Source organism: Tachyglossus aculeatus, chromosome 2 (assembly GCF_015852505.1).
Source record: "Tachyglossus aculeatus isolate mTacAcu1 chromosome 2, mTacAcu1.pri, whole genome shotgun sequence".
Lineage (NCBI taxonomy): Eukaryota > Metazoa > Chordata > Mammalia > Monotremata > Tachyglossidae > Tachyglossus > Tachyglossus aculeatus.
Genome location: NC_052067.1, coordinates 122,670,648 through 122,697,267, shown reverse-complemented (window position 1 = coordinate 122,697,267; position 26,620 = coordinate 122,670,648). Strand labels below are relative to the sequence as shown.

Sequence of the window (26,620 nt, the reverse complement as noted above, 5' to 3'; positions counted from 1 at the left end):
AAGAATTTTTAATATGAGTATCTTCTGAGTAGTGTATGACCTTGAAAAGGCTTCCCTGATTTTTAAGTTAGAAAAGGGATAATAAAAATGGATGTGGGAAAAAGATTGCTATTTTCATTAACTGATGATAATTGTTAATTGGTAATACTTGATTAATTAATCATTTGCTATTATATAGTTAACTATTATAATGCTGTTGAATAGGTAAAATAACTTGAAATGCAGGTAAATGTGTTGATTTTGTAGTAACCTAGTTTTGTCATTACCTGGGAAAACCCAAAAAAGAATAAAATAAATCAAGTGAATCGCTAACATTTCTTTGAGGTGGTTTTCTTCTGCTATGAGGAGGTGCTAGTCTCAGTACTCTAGGATGCAAACTTAAAACCTTTAACTGAAATGTGTCTGCAGATTTCTGTTTCCTAAGGGAAACAGATGTAGAACCTTGAAAATTTACAAAGGCACTGAACTCTGGCACTGATGTAGAAAGAGAGTTATGTAGAAATTAGTTAACTCCAGTGGAAGGAGAGAAAAATGACATGGGAAACAAACATGTGTTGTTGATCTCCAAAGTATCTTTATTTTGCAGGAATATATTCTTCCCAGGGAAACTAGTGATTTATTTTTTAAAGGTTCTTGTTGCAGTGGGAAAGCAAAGAAAGGTTTAAGGAACTCCACAGAATTTACCATATTGGAAGGAAAATAGATCAAATGTGAAGTTACAAAGTTTTTTTTGTCCATAATAATTATGGCTACAATTTAGAAACATAATAAAAGGGCAAAAAACATGACAAATAATAAATCAATAGTATTTTTTGAAATAATCTAAAAGTCATGTAATCTATTTTAATTTTTTCTTCTTAATTTAAGTATACTATATGCAACATAGTTTAAGACATAGCACTTACAAATCATATCATTTCCTCAATCCTACCCTTTTTTATGTCTTTGGAGGAAAATCAATACCAACAGAATTATTTCATACAACCACAGTTAGAAAGTGGATGAATCAAATATTTGAAATTAATCCTGAAAAATGTAAATAATAGTTTTTTTGGAGTTGTTCATCTGACTCTCCACATTTATAAAATGCCTTTTTCCACATTATCCAACTGAACATTTTAAACTGTCATTACATCAGCATGTCATTTAGAAATATTGTTCTTTTCCAGTTAACAAAATGTTCTTAAATTTTGTTTTCAACCCAAAATGAGTGGAAAACTGTAGATGGAATGGTGTGCACATATTTTACAGGATGCTCCTAGAGGTTACTGGGGGTTTTCAGCCCTAAATCCCAGCCTGAAGAGGTTCCAGGTACACTTTTAAGGGACTCAATGCCAGTCAGCCTCCGTTGAGTCCTAAATTTCTCAACAGCTATGTTATTCTTCTTCCACAGATTTTTGTGGCATCCAAATAACCATCCCCCAAGTTCCTGCACCCCTATAGATCAATGTCTGAATCCCAGGCATATATTCAGAGATGTACAGGTCATCAAGGACTAGTGTTCCACCCCATCCCCAGGACTGGAAGCAGGAATCTTATGAACAAGTTGTTTCCTCTTTTGGCTCTCCAAATCATATGTCTTCCCAGCACCTGGGGATTCTCCCCTAACCTGTACTCTGGGTAGACACCAAGATCCGAGTTCTCGCCAATGTTGAATATGTTCTTAATAAGATAACAGTCCTAATAAATATGGTTCAAACCACTTTTTTCTGGATCTACTATTTCACCCTCCAGGCTCCTCCATACTGCTCTGGTAGCATCCCCGGGGTCACATTCTTCTGCCTTTCAGAGGCAGAGGGCCTCGCTCCTCCAGAATCCTGGCCATTGGATTCTGTACCTCTGGGAATCCTCTCCGACTTCTCCCTGTGCCCTATGTCTGTCTAGGGTCCACACATGAGCTCTCCCTGGTCCTGCTGTCCTAGACCAACAGCTTGCTTCCTCTTATCACATGATGGCCAAATGTCTCCTACTTTCCCCAGCTTGGCCCTTCTGCTTCCTCTCAAGTCCTTCTCTCCAATTGGTTTTGCTTACACCTCAGTAAGGGGAACCATGGAGTGACTTTTCTGGTTTCCTTCTCCATCTCCTAAGTATAGGGGCCAGTGAAACTACTGTAAAATATGATTTCCGTATTTTATATGGCTTAGTGGAGAGAGCATGCTCCTGGGTACCAGAAGATCATGGGTTCTAATTCCGGCTTTACCACTTGTCTGCTGTGGGGCCTTGGGCAAGTCACTTTACTTCTTTGTGCCTCAGTTATCTCATCTGTAAAATGGGGATTGAGACTGTAAGCCCTATGTGGAACAGGGACTGTGTTTAACCTAATTTGCTTGTAACCACCCCAGCACTTAGTACAGGCCCTAGCATACAGTAAACACTTAGCATATACCAATCATTATTATTATTATTATAAATCCATATTGCCTGTAAAATTTATTTCAAACAACAAAACTGATTTCAAATTTATGAAATTTAAATCACAATATACCCAGGCATTTCATTATATTTTAAAACTAAAAGCCATCAGGCATGATCAAGCACTTAGTACAGTGCTCTGCACACAGTAAGTGCTCAATAAATATGATTGAATGAGTGAATGATCTCTCTAAAATCTCCTGCTCATCTCCCCACTTCCCTCAAACACCCATAAAAACTATCTCATCTTTCTAGGTCATCTCAAAATATTTCACAACTGTTTTCAAAATCTACCACTTCTACCTATGTCTGTAAACCCATTCCTTTGTTTACTATAAACACTTTCACCCATTTTTTCATTTCCTCACCTCTACCTACAACTGTTCACCTCCATTGGCTCGCTCCTCATCTGCTTTCAAACAGGCCCACATTTCACCTATCCAAAAAATCCTTCCCTGGGTCCCCCTGTGCTTTTCCATTAATACTTTTTTTTACTGTCTCTCATTCCCTCCTCTAATTAGATCTATGCACCTATCACCTCCACAGTCTCTTCCCCAATTCCTTCCTTGGCTCTACATTTCTCCCCTCCTCACTAATCCTTACTGACTTCTCAACCACCTTCAATACTGCAAGCCACTCCCTTCTACTTACAACACTATCCTACTTTCATTGTTATGATGTAATTCTCTCTTATTTACCCTCTTACATCACAAGCCAGTCTGTTATTTCAGGGAACTTTTCCTTTGCTTACCTCCTGCTAACTGTGGAAGCCCCTCGAAGCTTCATTCCAAGTTCCCTTTTCATAGTTTGTACTAACTTGGAAGCAACTCATCAGCAATCATGGCTTCAATTATCTCCTTTCTGGGGATGAATCTATCTTGCTAGTCCTGGCCTTTCTCCTTCTTTGTGATTTGTCCTTTCCTCCTGCCTCTGGGATATCTCCACATGGATATTTTGCTGTCTCCATATGTCCAAACCAAATTTCTCATCTCTTCCCCAAAAACCCTTTCCTTTACATACTAATTTTCTCATCACAGTTGACAAAAAAAATTCCTTCTTATATCTCAAATCTGCAACCTTGCCATGATCATTATCCCTTCCATCATCTCAGTAGCCAAATCCTGTCAGTCCTTCTTCCATAACATTTCTAATAAGACAAATCATTCAATCAATGACACTTAATAAACACTTACTGTGGTCAGTTAGTACAGGGGGAAGTATAATAGTATTCACCCCTTCTTCCTTATCTAAGCAGTCACCATACTGGTCCAGGCACTTGTATGTCACTGTGACAGTTCCATCAGCCTTAGCTGATAAACATTCTCTTCTATCCCAATCCATACTTCATACCATTTCCCAAATCATTTCATTTCATTTAAAAGTTGCAATTTAGTTACGTCACTTACTTCAAAAATTTCAAATGATGGTCCATCCTTTCTGCAGAAGCACTTGGCCACTAGCTTTAAGACACTATCAGCTCTCTCCCTCCTACTTATTTTCCTTCTTGTCGCACAACACTTCGAGTAACACTCTTCATTCTTCTCCAGTTTATTATCTCTCCTGACTCTGACATTTTACTTACACCCTCCTCTTGCCTGGAAATTTTGCCTCTTTTATATCCAACAGACTGACATTCTCCCCATTTCCTAAGCTTTGTTAAAATCATATCTAATTCAGAAGACCCTTCCTGATTAATTTATAATATCCATTCATTATCCATTAATGAGAGAGTTCATTATCTCTCATACATACCCCTCTGCCACTTCAGGATTTCTATGTCACCTAAGGATTTAAGTTCTCACAACTTCCAGTCAATTAGAGCAATAGCACTTTTTGAGAGTCAATCAATCAATGGTATTTATTGAGCACTTACTGTGTGCACAGCACTATACTAAATGCTTGGGAAAGTATAGTACAGTAACAATATAACAGACACATACACTGCCCACAATGAGGTTCCTGTCTAGAGAGGAGACAGACATTAATAAAAATAAATCACAGATAAGTACATGATTGCTGTGGGGCTGGGAGAAGGATGAAGAGAGGGAGCAAGTTAGGAGGGCACCAAAGGGAGTGGAAGAAAAGGAAAAAGGTGTTAGGGAACACCTCTTGGTCTTCAATAAGGCTTTGAAGATGGAGAGAGTAATTGTCCGTCAGATATACAGGGAGAGTTATCAAGAACCGAGGCAGGATGTGGGTGAGAGTTCAGCAGTGAGATAGATGAGATCAAGGTACAGTGAGTTTAGAGGAGTGAAGTTTTCAGGCTTGGGTTGTGGTAGGAGAGTAATGATGTGAGATACAAATGAGCAAAGTGATAGAGTGCTTTAAATATGATGGTAAATAGTTCCTGTTTGATGTGGAGATGTATGGGCAACCACTGGTGGCTTTCTTCATATCCGACAGAGAATTACTCTTCCATATTCAAGACGTTACTGAAGGCACATCTCTTCCAAGATGCCTTCCCTGACTAAACCCCCATTTCCTGTTTTCCCATTCCCTTCTGCATTGCCCAGACCTGCTCCCTTTATTCACCTTTCCCTAAGCCCCATAGTACTTATGAAACTATCCATAATTTATGTATTTATGTCAATGTCTGTCTCCCACTATAGACAGTAAACTTCTTGTGGTCAGGAAATATGTCTATCAACTGTTATATTGTTATATGGTACTCTCGCAAGTGCAAAGTACAGAGGTATGCACATAGGAAGGGTTCAATTAACATAAATGATTGATTGGTAATCATTATTACTATGATACGATGCCATTTTAGAAATGAAGATTCATTGCTCCACCTTTTACCCATAATTAACACTGTGAGGCATTACTGTGCAAAATCCCAGTCATATTCAACCTAGTAGCTTTCAGCCATGCTTGAAGGTGCAGAAAGAGAATAGCTTCCTTATAGTGGAATATATCTCTGCTTATATAAGGAAATCTTCCCACTTGATATATTTGTGCATCAGTGAAAGTCCTTGAGACAGTAGTAATCCAGGAGATGCTGTAAAAGAACATGTGTAATATAAGATACAAATTATTGCCCTTTCAGATTCAGCATAGTATAGGAAACAAAAGAAACATTTGAATCAGTTATAGAAACAGCACACATGAAATGATGCTATATACATTTGAAGATACATAAACAAAACAAGATGGAAGTTGGCCCTGAATTCTTCTATATTTGGTATAACACCACTTAACAATATATTGAATAGCCACAGAAGCAGGAAATTGAAGAAAAAAGACCACATTTCCTTTAGAAGATGGCAGGATGTGGCCGCAGTGTGGCTTTAATTTTAGACTAAATGGACTTCTCTGAAACCGTAGTTGTTGTATTTAGCCTTCCCTATGGCACAAAAATCCAGCACATATTCTTCCACATATTCTTTTTCAGTCTGTAGGACCTGGGTTCTAGTCCCAGCTCTGCCATTTACCTGCTGCTTGGACAAGTCACTTAACCTCTCTGTGCTTCAGTTGTCTCATTTGTAAAATGGAGATTAAAACTGGGAGTCCCATGCGGGACTATGTCCAACCTTGTATCTACTCCAGCTCTTAGAACATTGCCTGGCACATAGTAAGCAATTAAAAAATACCTTTAAAAAATATCTGCCCATTTGTCTTGAATATTAGTCGAATATTTTAAAGAGTCAAAGAACAAGTTATTCCTATAAAATGTTCATTTTCATATTTACCCCTATTAAATTATCTTAGTATATTATCCTAGCATGTTCATCCCATCCCATGATTTCTACACAAAGGATTCCAAAATCTATCACTCTAACTCTGATCTCTCATCAGACCTACAATCCCCCATTTCCTCCTTCTTCCAGGACATTTCCACTCAGATACCCCACTGGCACTTCAGACTCAACATGTTTGAAACAGAACTCATATTTTCCTCTACTCCCACATCTCCTAACTTTTCAGCCTCAACCAATAATGCCACTATCCTCCTTGACTATTGTCCCTGACCGAGAACCCCACCACTCTGTTTCATCCTTGACTCCTCACTGTTTTTCCATTCTCACATTCGAATTACTTTGACACCTTACCAGTTTTTCCTATACATCACCTGCATCCACCCCTTCTGATCCACCCAAACTACTAGCACCGTGGTACATGCTCTGAGTGTTTCATGGATAGACTGATTCACCAGTCACCTCACTGATCTCAAAGCTCTCCTAAAATGCAATTTCCTTTAATGAACCTATCTTTATTCAAGGACTCAATAATCCCTTAAATATATAAATGTATTTATGCCTATCCTCAATATTCTTCAATCAAATGTATTTATTTTTTATTTTTATTTTTTTTAATGGCATTTATTAAGCACTTACTATGCGCAAAACACTGTTCTGAGCACTGGGGAGGTTACAAGGTGATCAGGTTGTACCACAGGGGGCTGACAGTCTTAATCCCCATTTTACAGATAAGGTAACTGAGACACAGAGAAGGTAAGTGACTTGACCAAAGTTACACAGCTGACAATTGGTGAAGCCAGGATTTGAACCCATGACCTCTGACTCCAAAGCCTGTGCTCTTTCCACTGAGCCATGCTGCTTCACAAAGCCTACAGCACCCGATATTCCCAGTGGACTCCCATCCAAGTACTAGCCAGGCCCAACCCGGCTTAGTTTCTGATATCAGATGAGATCGGGCATGTTCAGGGTGGTATGAGCACTTACTGTATGCAGAGCATGTACTAAGCACATTGGACAATACAATATAACAAAGTTGGAAGCCACATTCCCTGACTACACTGAACTAACAGTCATTACTGAGTACTTACTGTGTGCAGAGCACTATTCTGTGAGCATTTGGGATAACACAGTACAACAGAGTTGGTAGACACCTTCCCTGCCCACCATAAGCATCTGTCTATAGAGAGAATATATAAGTGAATGTACAATAAAAGAAATAATTGAACGTACAATTGAATCTAGCTTTCTATAGGCAGAAGCTAGATTCAATTGCACATTCAATTTTTCAATTGTACATTCAATTATTAATTTTTACATTTGCTCTACTAATGAAATTATAATATCCAGGCAGAGAATATGCCACTTTTTTATTCTGTACTTTCAAAATTTAGTGCTCTGCACTGAGTGAATATTCAATAAATATTTCTACTTCAAGAACTACTACTATTATTACTGTTACTATTGCTACTGATAAATTAAAGAATAATGACACTTTTCATTGTGGGCAAATCTTGCAAATGTGTTTAATCAATCACCTATGTTTTAGGTAACCAAAGCACTGTTAGTTAAAGCTATTTTTTAGTAATGCGTGATTGTTTTAGAAATTACCTTGAAATTACTTCATAACATTGCACATCTCCTATGAGAAAAATAAGCAAAATCATGCAGTATAAAGTAACCAAACTAATTGAATTTTATCAACATTGTGCTGAAATTATTAACACTGAAATTCAATAATATCAAGTAAAGCAGCACATTAAATTAATATCTCTAAAATCGAAATGGACAAACATTCTAGAAGAAAGTAAGTTCCATACGAATGGTTATTCAAAGAAGAATGAATTTTTATTACTACAAATATGAGTTGATCTTTTAGGCTTTAACAGGGGCATAGTAGAAAACAATTTTGGGGTTTTTTTTTGCCCTAAAAATAAGAAAATCTGTTAGCAAAAGTACTCTGTATCAGATTTCATTATATATCCAACTTTCCAAAAAGGAGGAGACACCACTACAGGAATCCTTTGGGAAAGGAAATGACACAGTTATTATTCAAGATGTGTTCTCATATTCAAGATCAGTTTTCACAACCAGAATATGGAACAGGAAAATCTACATGACAGAAAAGTGTTTATGTGACTATTAAGAACCCAATAGCTAGATCTAGGATAATTATGGTAAAATGAATTTTAAAAGCAAGTATATGGAGATTATTGGACAGTGATTGGAGGATTTCTGAGGAGTAGGGAGGTGTGTACTGACAAAAAATGATACAAGAAGCAGAAGGGTGAAAGTAGAGGCTGGCTGCAGTGAAGTTTGCAAGGAGGACACAATAGTCGAGAAGAATATGAAAGGTGCTTGGATCAGCATGGTAACAGTTTGGCAAAAATGCCTAAAAGAACAGATTTTAGAATTATTGTGAATGTAGAACAACAGGATATGGTGACAGACTGAGTATGTGGGCTAAAGGAGAGAGAGAGATGAGTTAAGGATAAGGCCAGGGTGTGTGTTTGTGTTAGAGGAAGGATGGCAGAGGTGTCATCAGTGATGGAAAACAGAGGGAGAAGAAGGTATTGCTTTCTTAGGTTTGAAGCATATGGACCTATTCATATGAGCATAGTCCTGTCCAGCACATGGAGCCACACAAGGCTACATTTAACTGTTGAATCATGAAAATTTTTCAGTACAAATTCTAGTAATTTTGCAGATCCTTATTTGAAAATTCTTATTCTTAGAAAATCTTCTCAGCCTATCTCCTTTATTTAATACACTTTTTTTCTTCCATTTAGGAGGCTTCCTGAAAAGTTATAAAGCAATTATTTCTTTTCAATCAATCATATTTATCGAGTGCTTGCTGTGTGCAGGGCATTGTACTAAGCATTTGAGAGAGTACAAAGAACAATAAAACAATCACATTCCCTCTCCACAACGAGCTTAAAGTCTAGAGGGAAAGACAATAATATAAATAAATGAATGAAATATGGATATATACATAGTGCTGAAGGCTGGTGGGGGGAGTGGTGTATAAAGGGAGCACGTGAGGGTAATGCAGAAGGGAATGGGAAAAGAGGATATAAGGGTTTAGTAGGGAAGGCCTTGGAGAAGATGTGCCTTCAATAAGACTTTGAAGGTGGGGTGACTGTCTGTGAGATATGAAAAGGGAGGGTGTGGTGTTCCAGGCCAGAGGCAGGATGTGGGCTAGTGGTCAGTGGTCAGTAGATGTAACCGAGGCACAGTGAGTAGGTTGGCATTAGAGGAACAAAGCTTGCAAGTTGGGTTGTGGTAGGAGACTATGAGGTGAGATAGTAGGGGGCAAGGTGATTGTGAGCTTCAAAGCTAATATTAAGGAGTCCATTTGATTCTGAAGTTACTGGACAAATGCTGGAGATTCTTGAGGAGTGGGAAACGTGTAGTGAACATCTTTGTAGAAAAATGAATTGGGTAACAGAGTAAAGTACTGAAGAGTGAAGTGAAGCAGAGTGGAGAGGGGAGAGACAGGAGACTGGGAGGTCAGCATGGAGGGAACTGTCTCTTCTAACTTGAATTAATTTAATATTATACATTAAAGTTTTAGAACTAGATGATATTAGACCTTATTCTCAAATGGGAAAAGTTCAGAAGATCCTAAGTGTCTACAATAAGATTCAAATTTTAACACGTGCATAAAATGAGGATGATTTTATCATGAGCCTATCAAAATGAGCCCATCATATAAAATCTTATCTGAAATTTGAGCTATGTTTAGGTTAAAAGCCAACAATCTTAGAGTGTGGTCAGTGTAAAGTTCTGCGGGTTCTTGTGCAAGGAAACATGGGCTGAATGAATGTTTTTGTAGAAAAATGATCTGGTAGCTAAGTACGGACTGGAATGAGGAGTCGAAAGACAGGAGGGAAGGAGGTCAGCAAGGAAGCTATTAAAGTAATCAAGGCAGTATAGCATAAGTGCTTGAATTAACATGGTAGCAGTTGCAATGGAGAGGAAAGGGCGGATTATAGCGATGTGATGTTTGAATCAATAGGATTTAGTGACAAATTGATTAGTGCGTTGAATGGAGATAAGAGTCATGATGAACAATGCCAAGGTTGAGGGCTTTGTGAGACTAGATGGATGGTGGAACTGTTTACAGTGATGGAAAAGTCAGAGAAAGGACAGCATTTGGATGGGAAGATAAGGACTTCAGTTTTGGACATTTTAAGTTTTAATTTTCAGCAGGATATCCAAGTAGAGATGTTCTGAAGGCAGGAGGAAATATGAAACTGCAGAGAAGGAGAGTTCCAGATCTACAATTGGCATGCAGTGTAACCTTGGTCCAGTCAAGTGCTGCTTTAATTTTGTCTATAAAATATGAATAAAATGCCTGCTCTTCTTCAGTTTTAAAGTGTAGTCCTATGTGGGACAAGCTTTTGTTTCTTTTGTTTGACCTGATGCCTTGTATCTATCCCAGTATTTTGCATAGTGCTTGAGTAGCATGTAGTGAGTGCTATATCATCATATTATAATTTATTATGATTAATTATTATTAGTAGTAGTAGTGAAACCCAGAGATATATTTCTTACATTCTTTTGTTCTTATACACATATTTTCAAAGATTAAATCATCCCTGAATCTTCCTTGTTCTAATCTGCCACTAGATGAGAAAGAGCACTTTTCCCACTGTTCATAACTTTTTTATGAATAGGCTAACCACATTTTCCAGTTTAACAAGGGCAATTTTTGATTTTGGAGTTCCTCCGGAGTTCCAGACAGTTGAGTTTTTTCCCCACATACAAAAGTATAACAAATACTTTCCCTCCCAATAAAGCAAATGTTTAAGGCTCACCTTTTTTAAATTTCAGAAATGGAAAGAGGAGGGGTTCTATTCTTCTCATTTTCCCATTTTAAAGATATTTCATAATAGCTTTCCAGTGGGTGAGGTCAGGTACACAAAATTATTCTGATATTGGACCGTTCACATGCTGTGTCCAACCCAATTTCTCTGTATCCACCCCAGTGCTTAGTTCAGCACCTGGAACATAGTAAGCACTTAACAAATACTACAATTATCCCTCTAGACTGCTTGTTGTGGGCAGGGAATGTCATTGTTTATTGTTGTATTGTACTTTCCAAGCGCTTAGTACAGTGGTCTGCACACAGTAAGCACTCAATAAATATGACTGAATGAATATATCAATACTTATAAATTAGTAAGAATACTTGTTTCATGCTTTAACCCTTTCTTCTACACTGCAAATTCATTGTGGACAGGGTACACGTCTGCTAATCCTGTTGTATTGTGCTCTCCGAAGCACTTAGTACAGTGCTCTGCACATAGTAAGTACTCAATACATATCATTAATTGATTGATTGTTTGATATAATTTTATTTTAATACATTTTAATGACAATTTTGAAGAGTATTTGAATCATTATTTTAGTCATCTTTAATAATTTACAATAATATTCCATATACTACAGAACAAAGGAGCAAAGGAGCTGAATACAAAGTTTATTCATAACACACAGTTAAACTACCTACTTGAAATGTTTTGTGACACTGCCTACTTAAAATGTATTGTATATTTTTCAAGTAGGTAAAGTACATTTTTTCAATTGCATGTTTATTATTTTAAAATATAAAATGTTTTAGGAATAGATGATTATACTATGACAAATATTCTAGATAAAGATTTAATATCCCCTTTCACACAGCCATTACAATGTACTGAAGGTTTGAATGGTAGAAACAATATGGTACAGCGAGTCAGAAACCTGGGTTCTACAGACCAGCTGTACAACCTTAATCTGTCTGGACTGCATTTTCCTCAAGTGTAAAATTCATTCATTCATTCATTCAATCGTATTTATTGAGAGCTTACTGTGTGCAGAGTCCTGTACTAAGCGCTTGGGAAGTACAAGTTGGCAACATATAGAGATGGTCCCTACCCGACAGTGGGCTCACAGTCTAGAAGACAAGGTATTTTATGAGTCTAATATGGGACAAGGACTGTGTCCAATCTTATAAATATGTATCAACACCAATTCTTAGGGAACAGGGGTACACAATAGGTTTGCAGTTTGCTAATCTACAACCCCCATAACAAATGAAAGACTTCCAGAGCACCTTTGTCATTTCAATTCTGCCAATTAAAATATTGGTTTACAACCTGAAATTCCTATTGCCTCATCTGATTGCATGCAGTAGGCAAGATATGATTGGTGGGAAAATATACCAGTTGAGTTCCCCCTGCCAGTGATACAATCTCCATGACTTCATCCACTATGGGTGGCTGCGGTGGGTATTTGGCACCCATTGTATGTTGCTTCTCATGGCAGTGGACTCTCTCTCTGTTTCCCCGATTTTCTAACAAGTAGTCCCTAGCTCTTTCCATAGTCAAAGCCAAAACTGTGGGAAACGAGATATCAGAAAGTCAAGGAGCCTGAGGGAAAAGTAGTCTGGTTCAGGATAGGTGGTGAGAGAGGCATTTATCTCCCCTTGAAAGTCTTGCTGAGTTTCAATTCCATTTGAAACCAAATAATGAACAGCAAACAAGTGGGAAGGGAAGCAGAACTTTCCCAAGTGCTAATAAATCAATTGTATTCCCACTACTTTCTGCATAGCTAGCCCTGATTTGCTCCCTTTAGTCACCTCTCCCTCAGCTCCGCAGCACTTATTATGTATAATATCTGTAATTTATTATTTATATAAATGGCTGTTTCCCCCTCTAGGCTGAAAGTTCATTGTGGGCAGATAATGGGTATACCAACCCCCGAATTGTTTAGAGAAGCAGTGTGGTTTAGTAAAAAGAGCCCGGGCTTCGGAGTTAGAGGACCTGGGTTCTAATCCTGGCTCTGCCACTTGTCTGCAGTGTGACCTTGGGCAAACCACTTAACTTCTCTCTGCCTCATCTGTAAAATGGAGATTAAGACTGTGAGCCCCACGTGGGACAACCTGATTACCTTGTATCTATCCCAGCACTTAGAACAGTGCTTGGCACATAGTAAGTGCTTAACAAATACCATTATTATTATTATTATTATTATTATTATTATTATCATTATCATTATTCTCCCACTCAGCACACAATAAACACTCCATAAATATGATTTATTTATTGAAGATTGAGCACTTTGTGTGTGCAGAGCACTGTTCTAAGCACTTGGGACAATGTGATATAACAAAGTTGGAAGATATGTTCTCTTCCCATAAGGAGTTTACAGTCTAGAGGAGCAGCTTACATATATTCTTTCCCTTCAAAGCCCTACTGAGAGCTCACCTCCTCCAGGAGGCCTTCCCACACTGAGCCCCCTTTTTCCTCTCCTTCTCCCCATCCCACCCGGCTCCTTCCCCTCCCCACAGCACTTATATATATTTGTACAGATTTATTACTCTATTTAACTTGGACATATTTACTATTTTATTTATTTTGTTAATGATGTGCATATAGCTATAATTCTATTCATTCTCATGATTTTGACACCTGTCTACATGGTTTTTTTTTTTGTTATCTGTCTCCCCCTTCTAAACTGTGAGCCTGTAGTTGGGTGGGGACCATCTCTATATGTTGCCAACTTGTACTTTCCAAGCACTTAGTACGGTGCTCTGCACACAGTACGTGCTCAATAAATATGATTGAATGAATGAATGTATAGTGCTTAGAATAGTGTTCTGCAAACAGCATTTGATAAAAGCCACTGATGGATTGATAGTTCTTTTCTCTGCGGCTTTTTATCCTGCTTTCCCCTGAATCTCCATGAAACAGGTAGAACATTTTCCCTGCTGGGAGCAGGACTGATAGAAATAGAAAAAGGTGAAAAGACAATAAACTGTGAACAATGGGGGTGGGGGGGAAATGGTAAATACTATTGTATCCTGTAGTTTTCCTTGTGCTTCCCTCTGAATGTCCTTGCAAAATCCAAGCAGTTCACTGACCCACCCTATCTTTTTGCCACTGCCCCCTCTTCACTAACAGTGCCAAACCTGACCCTTACTTATATTTGCATAAGCAAATATTCTCTTTGAAAAGCCACCTCTAAAGTTGAAAATATACAGGGAATTCACCAGACATGAGGACCTACAACCTTATAATTAGATGGGCATTGCAGAACTGGGTAAACACTTCATAAATGCCATAATCATTATGTAGTTGTTTTTATGCTAGTGTGCACTTGGTGGTAGACAGTGGATGTCATATATGCCTATCAATATCTCAAAGGACATATAATAATATTTATAGTACTTAGGAAGTGCTTACTATGTGCCAAGAACTGTACTAACCATAGGGATAATATAAGACTATTAGGTTGGACAAAGTCCTTGTCCCAAATGTGGCTTACAGTCCATGTAGGAAAATGAACATATTTTCAGTCCTTATTTTATAGAAAGCAATCAATAAATATGATCAATTGATTTTACAGATGAGGAAATAGAGGCACTTAGAAGTTGAGCCTTTCACAGGTCATACAGTAGAAAAGTGGCATACACAAGATTAGAACCCAGGTCCTCTAACTCCCAGTCCTATGCTCTTTATATTATTATTATAATTATTATATTATTATAATAGTATTATATTAATATAATATAATAATATACTATTATTAATAATAATAATGGCATTTATTAAGTGCTTACTATGTGCAACACACTGAGGTCATGCTGCTTTCTTGATGCAGGCTTTATCATTTCTTTTTTTGTCCTTGCAGGTAGCAAAATTTAATAACACCAATCAACTCTGTGTTTCCGATGGAAAATTTTATTTGTGCAAAAGATTTCCTGAATGTGGAGTGAAACAAAATTTCAGAAATATTGATAGTTCATAGTACATTGCTCACTCTGAAAAGAGTTCAATGATCATTCAAAAATTTGTGTTTGTGTTTGTACCTTCTTGTGCTTCCTCTAGATTCTAAGCATATTGTGGGCAGAGATTGTGTCTACCAACTTTTTTATATTGTAGTCCCCAAGTGCTTAGTACAGTGCTTTGTCACAGTAAGTGCTTGATAAATATACAGTACTGGATATATATACTACTGCATAAGTCAACTGAGGGGCTTGTATGATGTGCTTAGCTTGTTGAAAGCAAAATGTTTACCAGAGAATTAAAATCATACCTCTTTCCAGATTCAGTATTGCATTTTTAAATTTTCCTATAACAATTAGTGTTTGCTAGCTAAGGGCAAGAGGAGGCTGTTATTGCCTTATAGCTTCCATTTGTACATAGTTCAATAATATTCCTATACTTCAACAGCCAACATTAGACAATATATCAAAGAAGTGGCAGTGTACTTGTTAATGAACACTGTTCTGAGTATTCTATCTAGATCCTTAAAAATTAATCCCCTTTTGGGTGGCAGTCATGATGAGAATATATGCACTGGTGAATATAGTAGAGCTCATCTGTTTTAAAGGAAGGTGTGGGGTTATTAGTCAATCTGGGGGATTTTGAAGGTTTGAGACAATTGGATGATTGCAAAGCCTTCATTTGTTAATCTTTTTCTTTTCAGAGGATTCTCTCCAGAAAAAAAAAAATGTCTATTGGACTTATTTTTGTGAACTATCCTTCAACTAAAATTCTTGGCTTAGTCAATGTCTCGATGTCTATGGCACAATTCTCTCAGTTTAGAAATAATTAAAATGAAAATTTATGAGAAAGATAATGCAACAGGAAGTTGATTTTGGCTTATTTTATGTGATTTTTTTTCAGGATGTAATTTACAGGGAAAAAAAGTCTAATATTTATTTTGCCTTTTTCAATTCAATAATTAAATAAAGCAGTGTGGCTCAGTGGAAAGAGCCCGGGCTTTGGAGTCAGAGGTCATGAGTTGAAATCCCGGCTCTGTCAACTGTCAGCTGTGTGACTTTGGGCAAATCACTTAACTTCTCTGGGCCTCAGTTACCTCATCTGTAAAATGGGGATTAAGACTGTGAGCCCCCCGTGGGACAACCTGATCACCTTATAACCTCCCCAGCACTTAGAACAGTGCTTTGCACATAGCACTTAATAAATGCCATAAAAAATAAGCTTAATGGGGGCAACCAATGCCTTCAAAAAACATAATTTTAGAAATGAAGCAGGAGGCAATAAACCAACCGTCCAATGTAGTTGTATATATTTTATGTGTTATTAGGAAGTGATATTTTTCCAATAAATACCTTAAATGAATTATGTCTTGTTTCCTTCTGTACCTAATCATTTCCTGAGTAGTGGATTATGCATGCAGCTAGGGAGGTACTTATTTTCCAGGCATTACATATAGTGCTTTTCTATTATCACATCAAATAGACAAATGATGGAGGAATTTGAGCCTTTAATCTCTTTTAGTACCTCATTTATAAAATTCTTGCTTTTCATATGTGAGTTTACATACAAACACATACCCACACATCAGGGGCTAGTGGATCTATCAGTGTTTAGCAGCATTGTTTTACTGATGGAGATTGTAGGCAAGATTGAGAAAAACTATTACATATAATAATAATGGCATTTATTAAGTTCTTACTATGTGCAAAGCACTATTCTAAGCACTGGAGAGGTTACAAGATGATCAGGTTGTCCCACAAGGGGCTCACAGTCTTAATCCCCATTTTACAGATGAGGTAACTGAGGCCCAGAGAAGTTAAGTGACTTGCTCAAAGTCACACAGCTGACAATTGGCAGAGCTGGGATTTGAACCCATGACCTCTGACTCCAAAGCCCGTGCTCTTTCCACTGAGCCACGCTGCTATGTAAATATAGCATTTACTTGTGAAAATATGCCTGGATTCTAGATTCTGACCCATAATATAATATATCCTTGGATACATCATCTACCTGCTTTTCTGTGCATAGTCTGTCTAGCTCTAAATAATGCTATTTATTTCCCCAAAATTTACATCCACTACTGGAATCAGCTCCTGTCATTGTCCGAAGTTGAATAATCCTCTCCACTGGATTCCTTTCTTCCGTCCTCTTCTTTCTTCAATTTACTCTACACTCTGCAACTTCATAAAGTGTTGTTCAAACCATAGCAATACACTCTGGGAAAGCATCCAATAATAATAATAATAATAATAAATAATAATAATAATGGCATTTATTAAGCGCTTCTAAGCGCTGGAGAGGTTACACGGTGATCAGGTTGTCCCATGGGGAGCTCACAATCTTATGCTTATCCATTTCCCTCCACATCAAAAAAAAGTTCCTGATGATGATTTTACGGCAGTCCACCAGTGCTTTCTGCTCTTTAGTGTTGCTATTAGTGCTACACTCCAGTTTTGCACTTTGCTTTTCCCAAGCAAACATACTATTGCAGTTTACTCTCAATTCTTCTCTCCTCCCAAAATTTTCCCACATTTTAAGTACACCACAAAAAGTCTCTCAGTATCTTTAATACACTTGTTTTCTTGGGGGCATTCACCAGCAAATTTATACTGCCCACACATGTCATATAAAAGTCCTCCTGTAGCACCTATGGATATCTTGAGGTGCACACTCTTACTGTTTTCAGATATACATTTTTTTTCCTCCTGCTCCCACTATCTTTATGCATTTCATGCCTTGATTTCCCCTTTTCAGGGCAGGGATAAAAAACCCATTGGAGAGAGGCACTCAGTATTGTTTAATGAATGATGGTGACAGCAAAATAAAACATGAATCCACATGGAAAAAGGAAGTACTATGCAAACTTAATGTACTATCCAAAGGCAACAATAGATTCTTTCAATGTATCTTTTTAAGAAAATAACTGTTCTTGGGAATAGATTGACTAGCCACAAATATTCAACATATATCATAGATATTAAATGATGATTGCTTTGTGGTTTTGAAAAAAAACAAATAGATATAAATGTTAAATGTGTGATAAGCAATTTTTATTCATTAACATTCAGCTATTTTTATGACACTGAATGTAGAAACGCTTCTGTATCAAAATGTCTTGGATTGGAGTGAGCATGCTCCTGAAGGGGAAATTCCATGAAAATGAATATCAAAGAGACCAGGGATTCTTATGAAAGTTAGAGTGTAAATGTCTTGCCATGGATAGAGGTCAGGGGAGATACTTTCCCCTCTGTAGTCCTAAAATGGGTTTCCACCCCCTATGCTGGAAGCAGGGCCATATCAACAGATGATGGAATTTAGGATCTTTGATTTTGTGTGGCTCACATAATGCATTATACAATGTTATGCCATCAACACAGAAGCTGAGAGGTTTGGGAAGTGCTCTAACCCTCTTATCAAGCTAAGTTTCCTGGCTGATCCTGGGGCTGCCCTTGTGGTGGTAGAGGAGGGGTGAGGTTTTCAAATGGCCAGCAGCATCTAATAGCACGGAAAGTTCACTGACAAACTGCAAATGCTAATGCTCCCGCAGAGATTGAGTCCAGGATTTACATTATAAATTAACGGAATTGGGAGGTACCTGTTTACTTCATAATCAGAGTGGTAACTAGCAATCTGACAGAGAGAGGGTTATTTTGATAAACTAACAGTTCAGTGACAGGAAACTGGGTTTAAGTGAAACTGATAAATTAAGAATTTAGTAGCTGGGGGAAGCTTGGTTACTCCTTTTCTCAATGGGTTTATCTTGGCACTGCTGCTCTGATCCCTTGGTAGCATGGGGCGATGGTGGGGGAATGTAGAATACTGTCTTTGATTTGTGCACACTGTAAGTTGCTTTCAGTGGGGACAGCAGTGGCTACTGCATCTTGTGCTTCTCTTCTAGTAGGGGACCTTAGACTTTTTCCTTCTCCTTTCCTTTTCCTTTCCTTTCCCTTTTTCCACGGGCTCTAAGACCCCTGCATTAATTTGGTTTGGCTGGTAGCTCAATTTAGTACAGTAATATAACTTGTTATTTAAAGAAAGTCCTTTGATTTTCCAACTGGTTTTATTTACAAATGCCTTATTGTGTTCTCCAGGAGAGTAGATGCAAGTGTTGTCTTCTCCGCTTCTCTAGACTGTGAGCTTGTTGTGGGAAGGGATTGTCTCTTTTCATTGTGATATTGTACTTTCCCAAGTACTTAATATAGGGCCCTGCACATAGTAAGTGCTCAATAAATAAGATTGAATTTTTGAATAAATATTTAATGACTTCTCCAAGGTTACACATCAGTGCAGGAGCATATATATGGAAACTGTAAGCCCCTTCTAAACTGTAAACCCAGTGTGGGCAGGGATTGTCTCTCTTTATTGCTGAACTGTACCTTCCAAGTGTTTAGTACAGTGTTCTGCACACATGAAGTGCCAAATAAATATGATTGAATGAATGATATGCATATATACACATATATACAGAAAGACCGAACACTCCAAGATTAGTGTTCTTTCCTCTGACATGGGGAACCAGAAGATCCCTGCTTCTTTCACAGACATATAAAGTCAATATTTTACAGCTTCAAGAGGTGTGCTCGATGAAGAGAGCAGAATGTATGTAAGTACCCAACCAAAACTCATTCAGGAAGTGATGTGCTGGTGATGCAGGAATTCAAATAAGGACTTAGAGGTGGGCAAAATGAATTTTATTTCCCCTCTTTGGCTTCCTGGGGATATTTTAATTGATCACAGGATGCTCAGGATGGGGAAAGTCTGTTCAGTATTGTTATATGTCATGGAAATTAATGATGGAAGATGGACAGTGTGGACAAACACATCAGAGTCTGGCAAGCTGTCACAAAACCTGAAAGGAAATGTGTTTATAACTGTCTCATAGTCTATGCAGTCAAAATGAATAACTGTCTCACAGAGTCTATACAGTCACATTGAAACTGAACATTGATCTAAAGTTATTGTTGGTAAAATGGACTTTGTCTCAAATGATGTATTACTTCAGTTTTTTATTTTAATGACTTTTGCTGGTCAATTATTAGTTTTGGCATATAGTCTAATACTAACCTTGCATACAACTATTGATATTTTTATTGACAAGGGGAATCATTATTTATTATGAATCTATAATTCACAGATTTTGGCAGACTTAGAAAATCACACTCTCTTTAAGGATGACTTGGAATGTCAAAAATTGATTCTGGAAGCCATGAAGTACCATCTCTTGCCAGAAAGAAGGACTTTAATGCAAAGTCCCAGAACTAAACCCAGAAAGTCTACTGTTGGAATGTTGTTTGCTGTAGGAGGAATGGACAACAATAAAGGTATGTGGTTCTGAAATTGAAGATGTGCTATGTTTTGTATGAAAGAAGACAATTGCAGGAATAACTTGTTACCATGCTCTGAGAGCACCTATTTCCAGTAAGTGATGCTTTTATTTTTGTATTGTACTTTCTCATGTAGAAGTAATGGTCAGCATTCACAGTCCTTGCAAATATTGCTTTCGGTCAATTCTTACTCTCTATCTCTTCTCCTCCCCTGCAATCTTTGAAGTGCTTTGACAGACTTGACAATGTTATTACAGTGTTATTTAAAGAAAGTCCTTTGATTTTCCAACTGGTTTTATTTACAAATGCCTTATTGTGTTCTCAAGGAGAGTAGCTGCAGGTGTTGTCTTCTCCACTTCTCTAGACTGTGAGCTTGTTGTGGGCAGGGATTGTCTCTTGAGCATGCAGTGGCTGCTCAAAAAACTAATACTGAATGAAGAGATTAAAGGAACACATAAAAGATGTCTAATATGCTAGTAGAGGGTGTCTACTTTGCTGAATGATATGAGAAAATATCACAGAAAATTTAAAATTTTATTTGCATATTGTGAATGTTGTGCACAACTCATAATCTTTCATGTAAAGGTAAGTATTTACAATGCAATGCCATGATATAATAAGTAGCAGCATTGCTCATTGGAAAGAGCACGAGCTTGGGAGTCAAAGGTCATGGGTTCAAATTCTGGCTTTGCCACTTGTCAACTGTATGACTTTGGGCAAGTCACTTAATTCTCTGTGCCTCAGTTCCCTCATCTGTAAAATGGGGATTAAGATTGTGAGCCCCACATGGGGCACTCTGATCACCTTGTATCCTCTCCAGCATATAGAACAGTGCTTTGCACATAGTAAGTGCTTAACAAATGCCAAAATTATTATTATAATAAGTCTCTAAGTTGTAAATTCCTTCTGGGAAAGGAATGTGTTTATCAATTTTGTTGTATTTGTACTCTCCAAGGTGCTAAATACAGTGCTTTGCAAACAGTAATCACTCAGTAAATATCACTGACTGCTTTCAAAGACTGTTCTATTGCTTTAGTCAATTACTAAATCTTGGGAATGAATATATTACTGCACTTTCTATTATCTACAATGGGAGATTACACTTTACTTAGTGCTCTTTTGCTTAACACTATAGTTTAATGAATTTGGTAAAGTGAAAACCTGGATGTTTTGTAAGATGCTTTTAAGTGGAAAAGCATATGATTAGCAGGTGAACAATCCGAGACGTAATCTAGAATAATCTCTTTTTGACAGTGTTAACACTCTTACAATTATATGTTATGGTTTCCATTTTCCCAGTTATGTTAAAGGAGAATACATTCCACATGCATATTGTACATATTTTAGATTTTAAAAATTAATTCAGGGATAAAAGGTTAAATGATAACTGATAATACTTGAGAAACATCCTTTAATTTTGGTCACCTGGTTTCAAATGTATGAGTAAATAAGATCCATGACTGGCTAAGATTTACCTGACTCATTAGTGTGCACAAAATTCAGGTTGGTCCTTTTTTGTGAGCCTTGGAACATGTTTGGAAGCCAAAACAAAAAAAAAATAACCCAAAACCTCCTGACCTTTATTTTAACAATGCATCCAGTTATTTTGCTCCGGATGGTCCTCACAAGCAGTCCTAGAACTTTTTCCTAACTCTTTAACATACTGAGAATTTGAATGGTCCAGTGTAAGTCACTTAATCATCAGGCAACAAAACATCATTTTTTTTAATACCATGAGACAAGCACTACTATTTTTATTTAAAATCAGTTTTAAATTTTGGTAAAATGGATACACTGTCCTGAGGGAACCTTAAATAGGCCCAATAATTCTAATTCTGAGAAGAAAAAATATTCTCGATAAAATGAAAAGGACACTATGCTAAATGTCACACCCTGTATAATTTTTTTTATTTATCCCGTAATTCTTCCTGTTTTAACCTTTTAATGAATAACACCTTTTTAATTGTCATTAAAAGTTCATATTTCACTATAAAAGAGAAAATACCCCTCTAAGCATCATACAAATACATGAAAATAATTAATGCACAAGCAGAGAAAAATATCTAAAACTGGGCCATAGCATATTGTTGTGCTACTTTTTCACAATTTCCCAATTCTTATTATAATAATATCACAGCATGTTTCATGGCATCCCATGAAAATAGTATGGACAGTATTAACATTACAAAACTGGATCTTTTATGAATATTGATATTAATAGAAGAAAGCGCCACATTCAAAAACGGCAGATGAAGCCACAGAGTGAGAATTCCCTCCTAGTTTGATTAATTTCACTATTTCATGATGACATTCTTTTACTGCTATCTAGTTATTCTACTTCATACTTCTTCATATTCCCACTATTTTTAACTAGTTTTTGTAAGCCTGTTTTTCCAGTAGATTTTAAAGTCTTTGAGGTCATAGAACATTTATTTTCCTTCTTTTGTAGGAACAGTTCTCTTGGGAGACCAAGCACTAATTGTACACTGTGTTGTGTAATTAGTGGGTGTGCAATAGCTCCTTGTTGATTGCAATACCACCCGCAAGAGATAAAGTGTAAATGTGCACAGTGCAAATTCCAGCAGGCCCCAGGAATAGGTATTCATGTAGTACATATTGCCTATGATCAAGGCCTCCCTATTTTTCAAGATGGATCCAGAATAATCAAGAAAAAAAAATCCTAAGGTGTCTACATTTATTTGGGCTTTTTGTATCTGGAATAGTATGTCAATCATGGGATCTGCTTTAACTGACATGGGGAAAGGGATTTAAAATGTTATCATTAGAGTCATGGGTGGTGACTTTGTGCCCATTGTTTATTCTGGTTTATAACGTGCTTTCATTCATATTCTATGGCTCTTTAGTGAGCACAGAGACAGTAATGCTATAATCTCTGTAACTTGAGGAAACAGACAGTAAGTAGACAGGTACTCGTGGCTGCAATATCTGTAGCCACATATTAAAGTTACATTCCCTAGGCAGGTAATTGTTTCTGTTAAGCATACACAATAAAACCTGGAAAATAACCACTGACTGTTCCTGTGGGAATAATAAATACTAAATAGTGTTCACGATTATATATGTAGAAGTGGTCCTCTTTTATTCTCTGAGGTGTCAGTGTATTCTTAGAACAATATCATGGATTAGAAAGGTCCTCAATTGCAGGGACAAAAATACGCCAGTTACGATGAAGTTAATTTCAGCTGCTAGAGAAAATCCTTGTCTACACTGCCTTTCCATGGCTTTTTGCAAATTCCTACCAAGGGGCAGATGTGATTTAAATAGTGCTCTTTAACTAACTTTACTTAATGTCATGTAATTAGCTAATACACAAAAAGTTTCCACCTTATCCTCCAAAAGGTCATAAATATGATACAATTTTTTCTGCCTTACACACAATGTACAAGGAAACTTTCAAAGGAAAACTGACAAGATCTTTCCTGCAAATGACTACCCTTGGGGTTTGACCAAAAAAATAATTAAATGGATCAATAAATGGGTATATATTTGTCCTTCATTTATAACTTCCTTTAAATGGTTTCCCCCTCCCCTCGCCAAATGTTGGTGCCCTTGAAAGCCCTATTCTGGATTTTCTCCTTTTTTCTTCAGTTTACACTTCCTCACTCATTCAGGGACCACATCCACTTCCATGGCTTTAGCTACAACAAATCTAACTTTTAAGTCCCAATCTCTCACTAGTTTGCAACACTGCCTTTCCTTGATTTTTTGACTTTAAATTCCTTTCTACACTCTATGTTCCTTGTGGGCAGGGAATGCTTCTACCAACTCTGTTGTATTTTACTCTACCAAGCAGTTAGTACACAGTAAGTGCTCAATAAACACCACTGATTTTTTTTTTCTCAACTCCCAGACAACTCTATGTGGATGTTCAACCAAAACCTTTAATTCAAAATGTGTAAAACTGAACTCATCTTTCCTCTAAAATTCACTTTGCCAAATTTTCTCATCAGAGTCAATAGCACTTGCATTCTTACTGTGCCCAAAGTCCAAACCTTGAACATTAGACTTGAATCAGTGTTCTGTGTTTCAACACTCAGATTCAGACTTTTGTAGAATCCTTTCAATTCCCAGAGGTAGCAATAATAGCATTTACTGAGTGCCCTTTAGCTGTTCTGCCCAGTATTAAAAACTTGAAAAGTACAAAACAAGTAGCACACTCCCTGCCCACAAAGAGTTTATTCTGCAGTAGGGAAGATAGGCAAAATGTATTTATAAATAAAGGCATCAAAATAAGCAGTATGGGCTAGTGAGTGAAAGGATCTTCATTCTGGGAGTCCAAAGAACCAGGTCTAAACCCAGCGAGGTCCCTTGTCAGCAGTGTTACATTGGTTAAGTCACTTAACCTTTCTGTGCCTCAGTTATTTCATCTGAAAATTGAAGTTTCATTGCCTATTCTTCCTCTTAGATTGGGAACTTCATGTCAGACAGGAACTCGGTCCAACCAGATTTTCTTTTATCTATCCCAGTGCTTAATACAGTGCTTAACAAATAGCAATAGTACTGAGCACTTATTTTGTGCAGAACAAATTTCCTATTTCCTATTTTGTGCAGAACTTATTTCCTAAGTACTAAGGAAATGAGAAAATGAGAAAAAGTACACACAGGAACTATACCAGAAAGATATACAGGAAGTATTTGAAGTATTTTGAATTAGAGCCACTCATCGTGGAAAGTGAAGTTAGGTCAGCTTTACACTGTCTTGCCAACAGTAAGGCACCTGGCTTTGATTGGCTTCCTAATGAGGTGTATCATTCATTCATTCATTCATTCAATCAATCATATTTATTAAGCACTTACTGTTTGCAGAGCATTGTACTAAGCGCTTGGGAAGTACAAGTCGGCAACATATAGAGATGGTCCCTACCCAACAACGGGCTCACAGTCTAGAAGGGGGAGACAGACAACAAAAAAAATCATGTAGACAGGTGTCAAAATCGACAGAACAAATAGAATTATAGCTATATGCACATCATTAGCAAAATAAATAGAATAGTAAATATGTACAAGTAAAATAGAGTAATTAATCCATACAAATATTTACAAGTCTGTGGGGAGGGGAAGGAGGTGGGGGGGGATAGGAAAAAGGAGAGGAAAAAGGAGGCTCAGTCTGGGAAGGCCTCCTGGAGGGGGTGAGCTCTCAGTAGGGCTTTGAAGGGAGGAAGAGAGCTAGCTTGGCGGATTTGTGGAGGGAGGGCATTCCAGGCCAGAGGAAGGACGTGGGTTGGGTGTTGACGGTGGGACAGGTGAAAATGAGGCACAGTGAGGATGTTAGTGGCAGAGGAGTGGAGAGTGCAGGCTGGGCTGTAGAAGGAGAGAAGTGAGGTGAGATAGGAGCAGGCGAGGTGATGGACAGCCTTGAAGCCAAGAGTGAGGAGTTTTTGCTTGACTCGTACATTGACAGGCAGCCACTGGAGATTTCTGAGGTGGGGAGTAACATTCCCAGAGCGTGGCAGCTGGAGAGGAATCAGTTAAAGTCCTTACCAAATTACGTCAACAGTTATGGCTAACCATTCATTCATTCAATCATATTTATTGAGCACTTACTGTGTGCAGAGCACTGTACTAAGTGATTGAAAAGTACAATTCGGTAACAGATAGAGACAATCTCTACCCAACAACGGGCTCACAGTCTAGAAGGGGGAGACAGACAACAAAACAAAACAAGTCTAGGCATCAGTGGCAACAAAATAGATAAATAGAATTATAGGTATATACACATCATTAATAAAATGAATAGAATAATAAATATGTACAAATATACACAAGTAATTTGGGGCAGGGAAGGGGGTAGAGCAGAGAAAGGGAATAAGGATGATGGGGTGGGGAGGAGGAGCAGAAGAAAAGGGGGACTCAGTCTGGGAAGGCCTCCTGGAGGAGGTGAGCTCTCAGTAGGGCTTTGAAGGGGGAAAGAGAGGTAGTTTGGCAGATGTGCGGAGGGAGGGCATTCCAGGCCAGAGGTAGGATGTGGGCTAGATGTCAATGGTAGGACAGGTGAGAATGAAGCACAGTGAGGAAGTTAGCAGCAGAGGAGTGGAGTGTGGGGCTGGGCTATAGAAAGAGAGAAGTGAGGTGAGGTAGGAGGGGACAAGGTGATGACGAGCTTTGAAGCTGTGATTGGAAGAGATCAGTTTAAGTTCCAATACTGATGAGAGGAGATACAAGTAATTGTGACAATTATTGTACAGTTTCCTTGCTCTCACATGCCAGCAAGGTATTGCTAAAAGTTATACAGGCTCTTTTGCAGGCTCCTCCTCCCCCTCCCATCCTCTTACTGTGGGGGTTCCCCAAGGTTCAGTGCTTGGTCCCCTTCTGTTCTCAATATACACTCACTCCCTTGGTGACCTCATTCGCTCCCACGGCTTCAACTATCATCTCTACGCTGATGACACCCAGA

General features: G+C 37.8%; 1 protein-coding gene and 1 pseudogene across 1 annotated transcript in view; one reads left to right on the top strand and one right to left on the bottom strand.

Moving 5' to 3' along the window:
- The window catches only part of KLHL1 (kelch like family member 1), a 277,918-nt gene that overhangs the window by 176,579 nt on the left and 74,719 nt on the right, over positions 1-26,620 (top strand). The window contains 1 exon segment of the mRNA XM_038772560.1: positions 20,016-20,202. Coding sequence (XP_038628488.1) covers positions 20,016-20,202 — 187 coding nt within the window.
- On the bottom strand, positions 6,977-7,094 carry LOC119924897 (annotated as a pseudogene).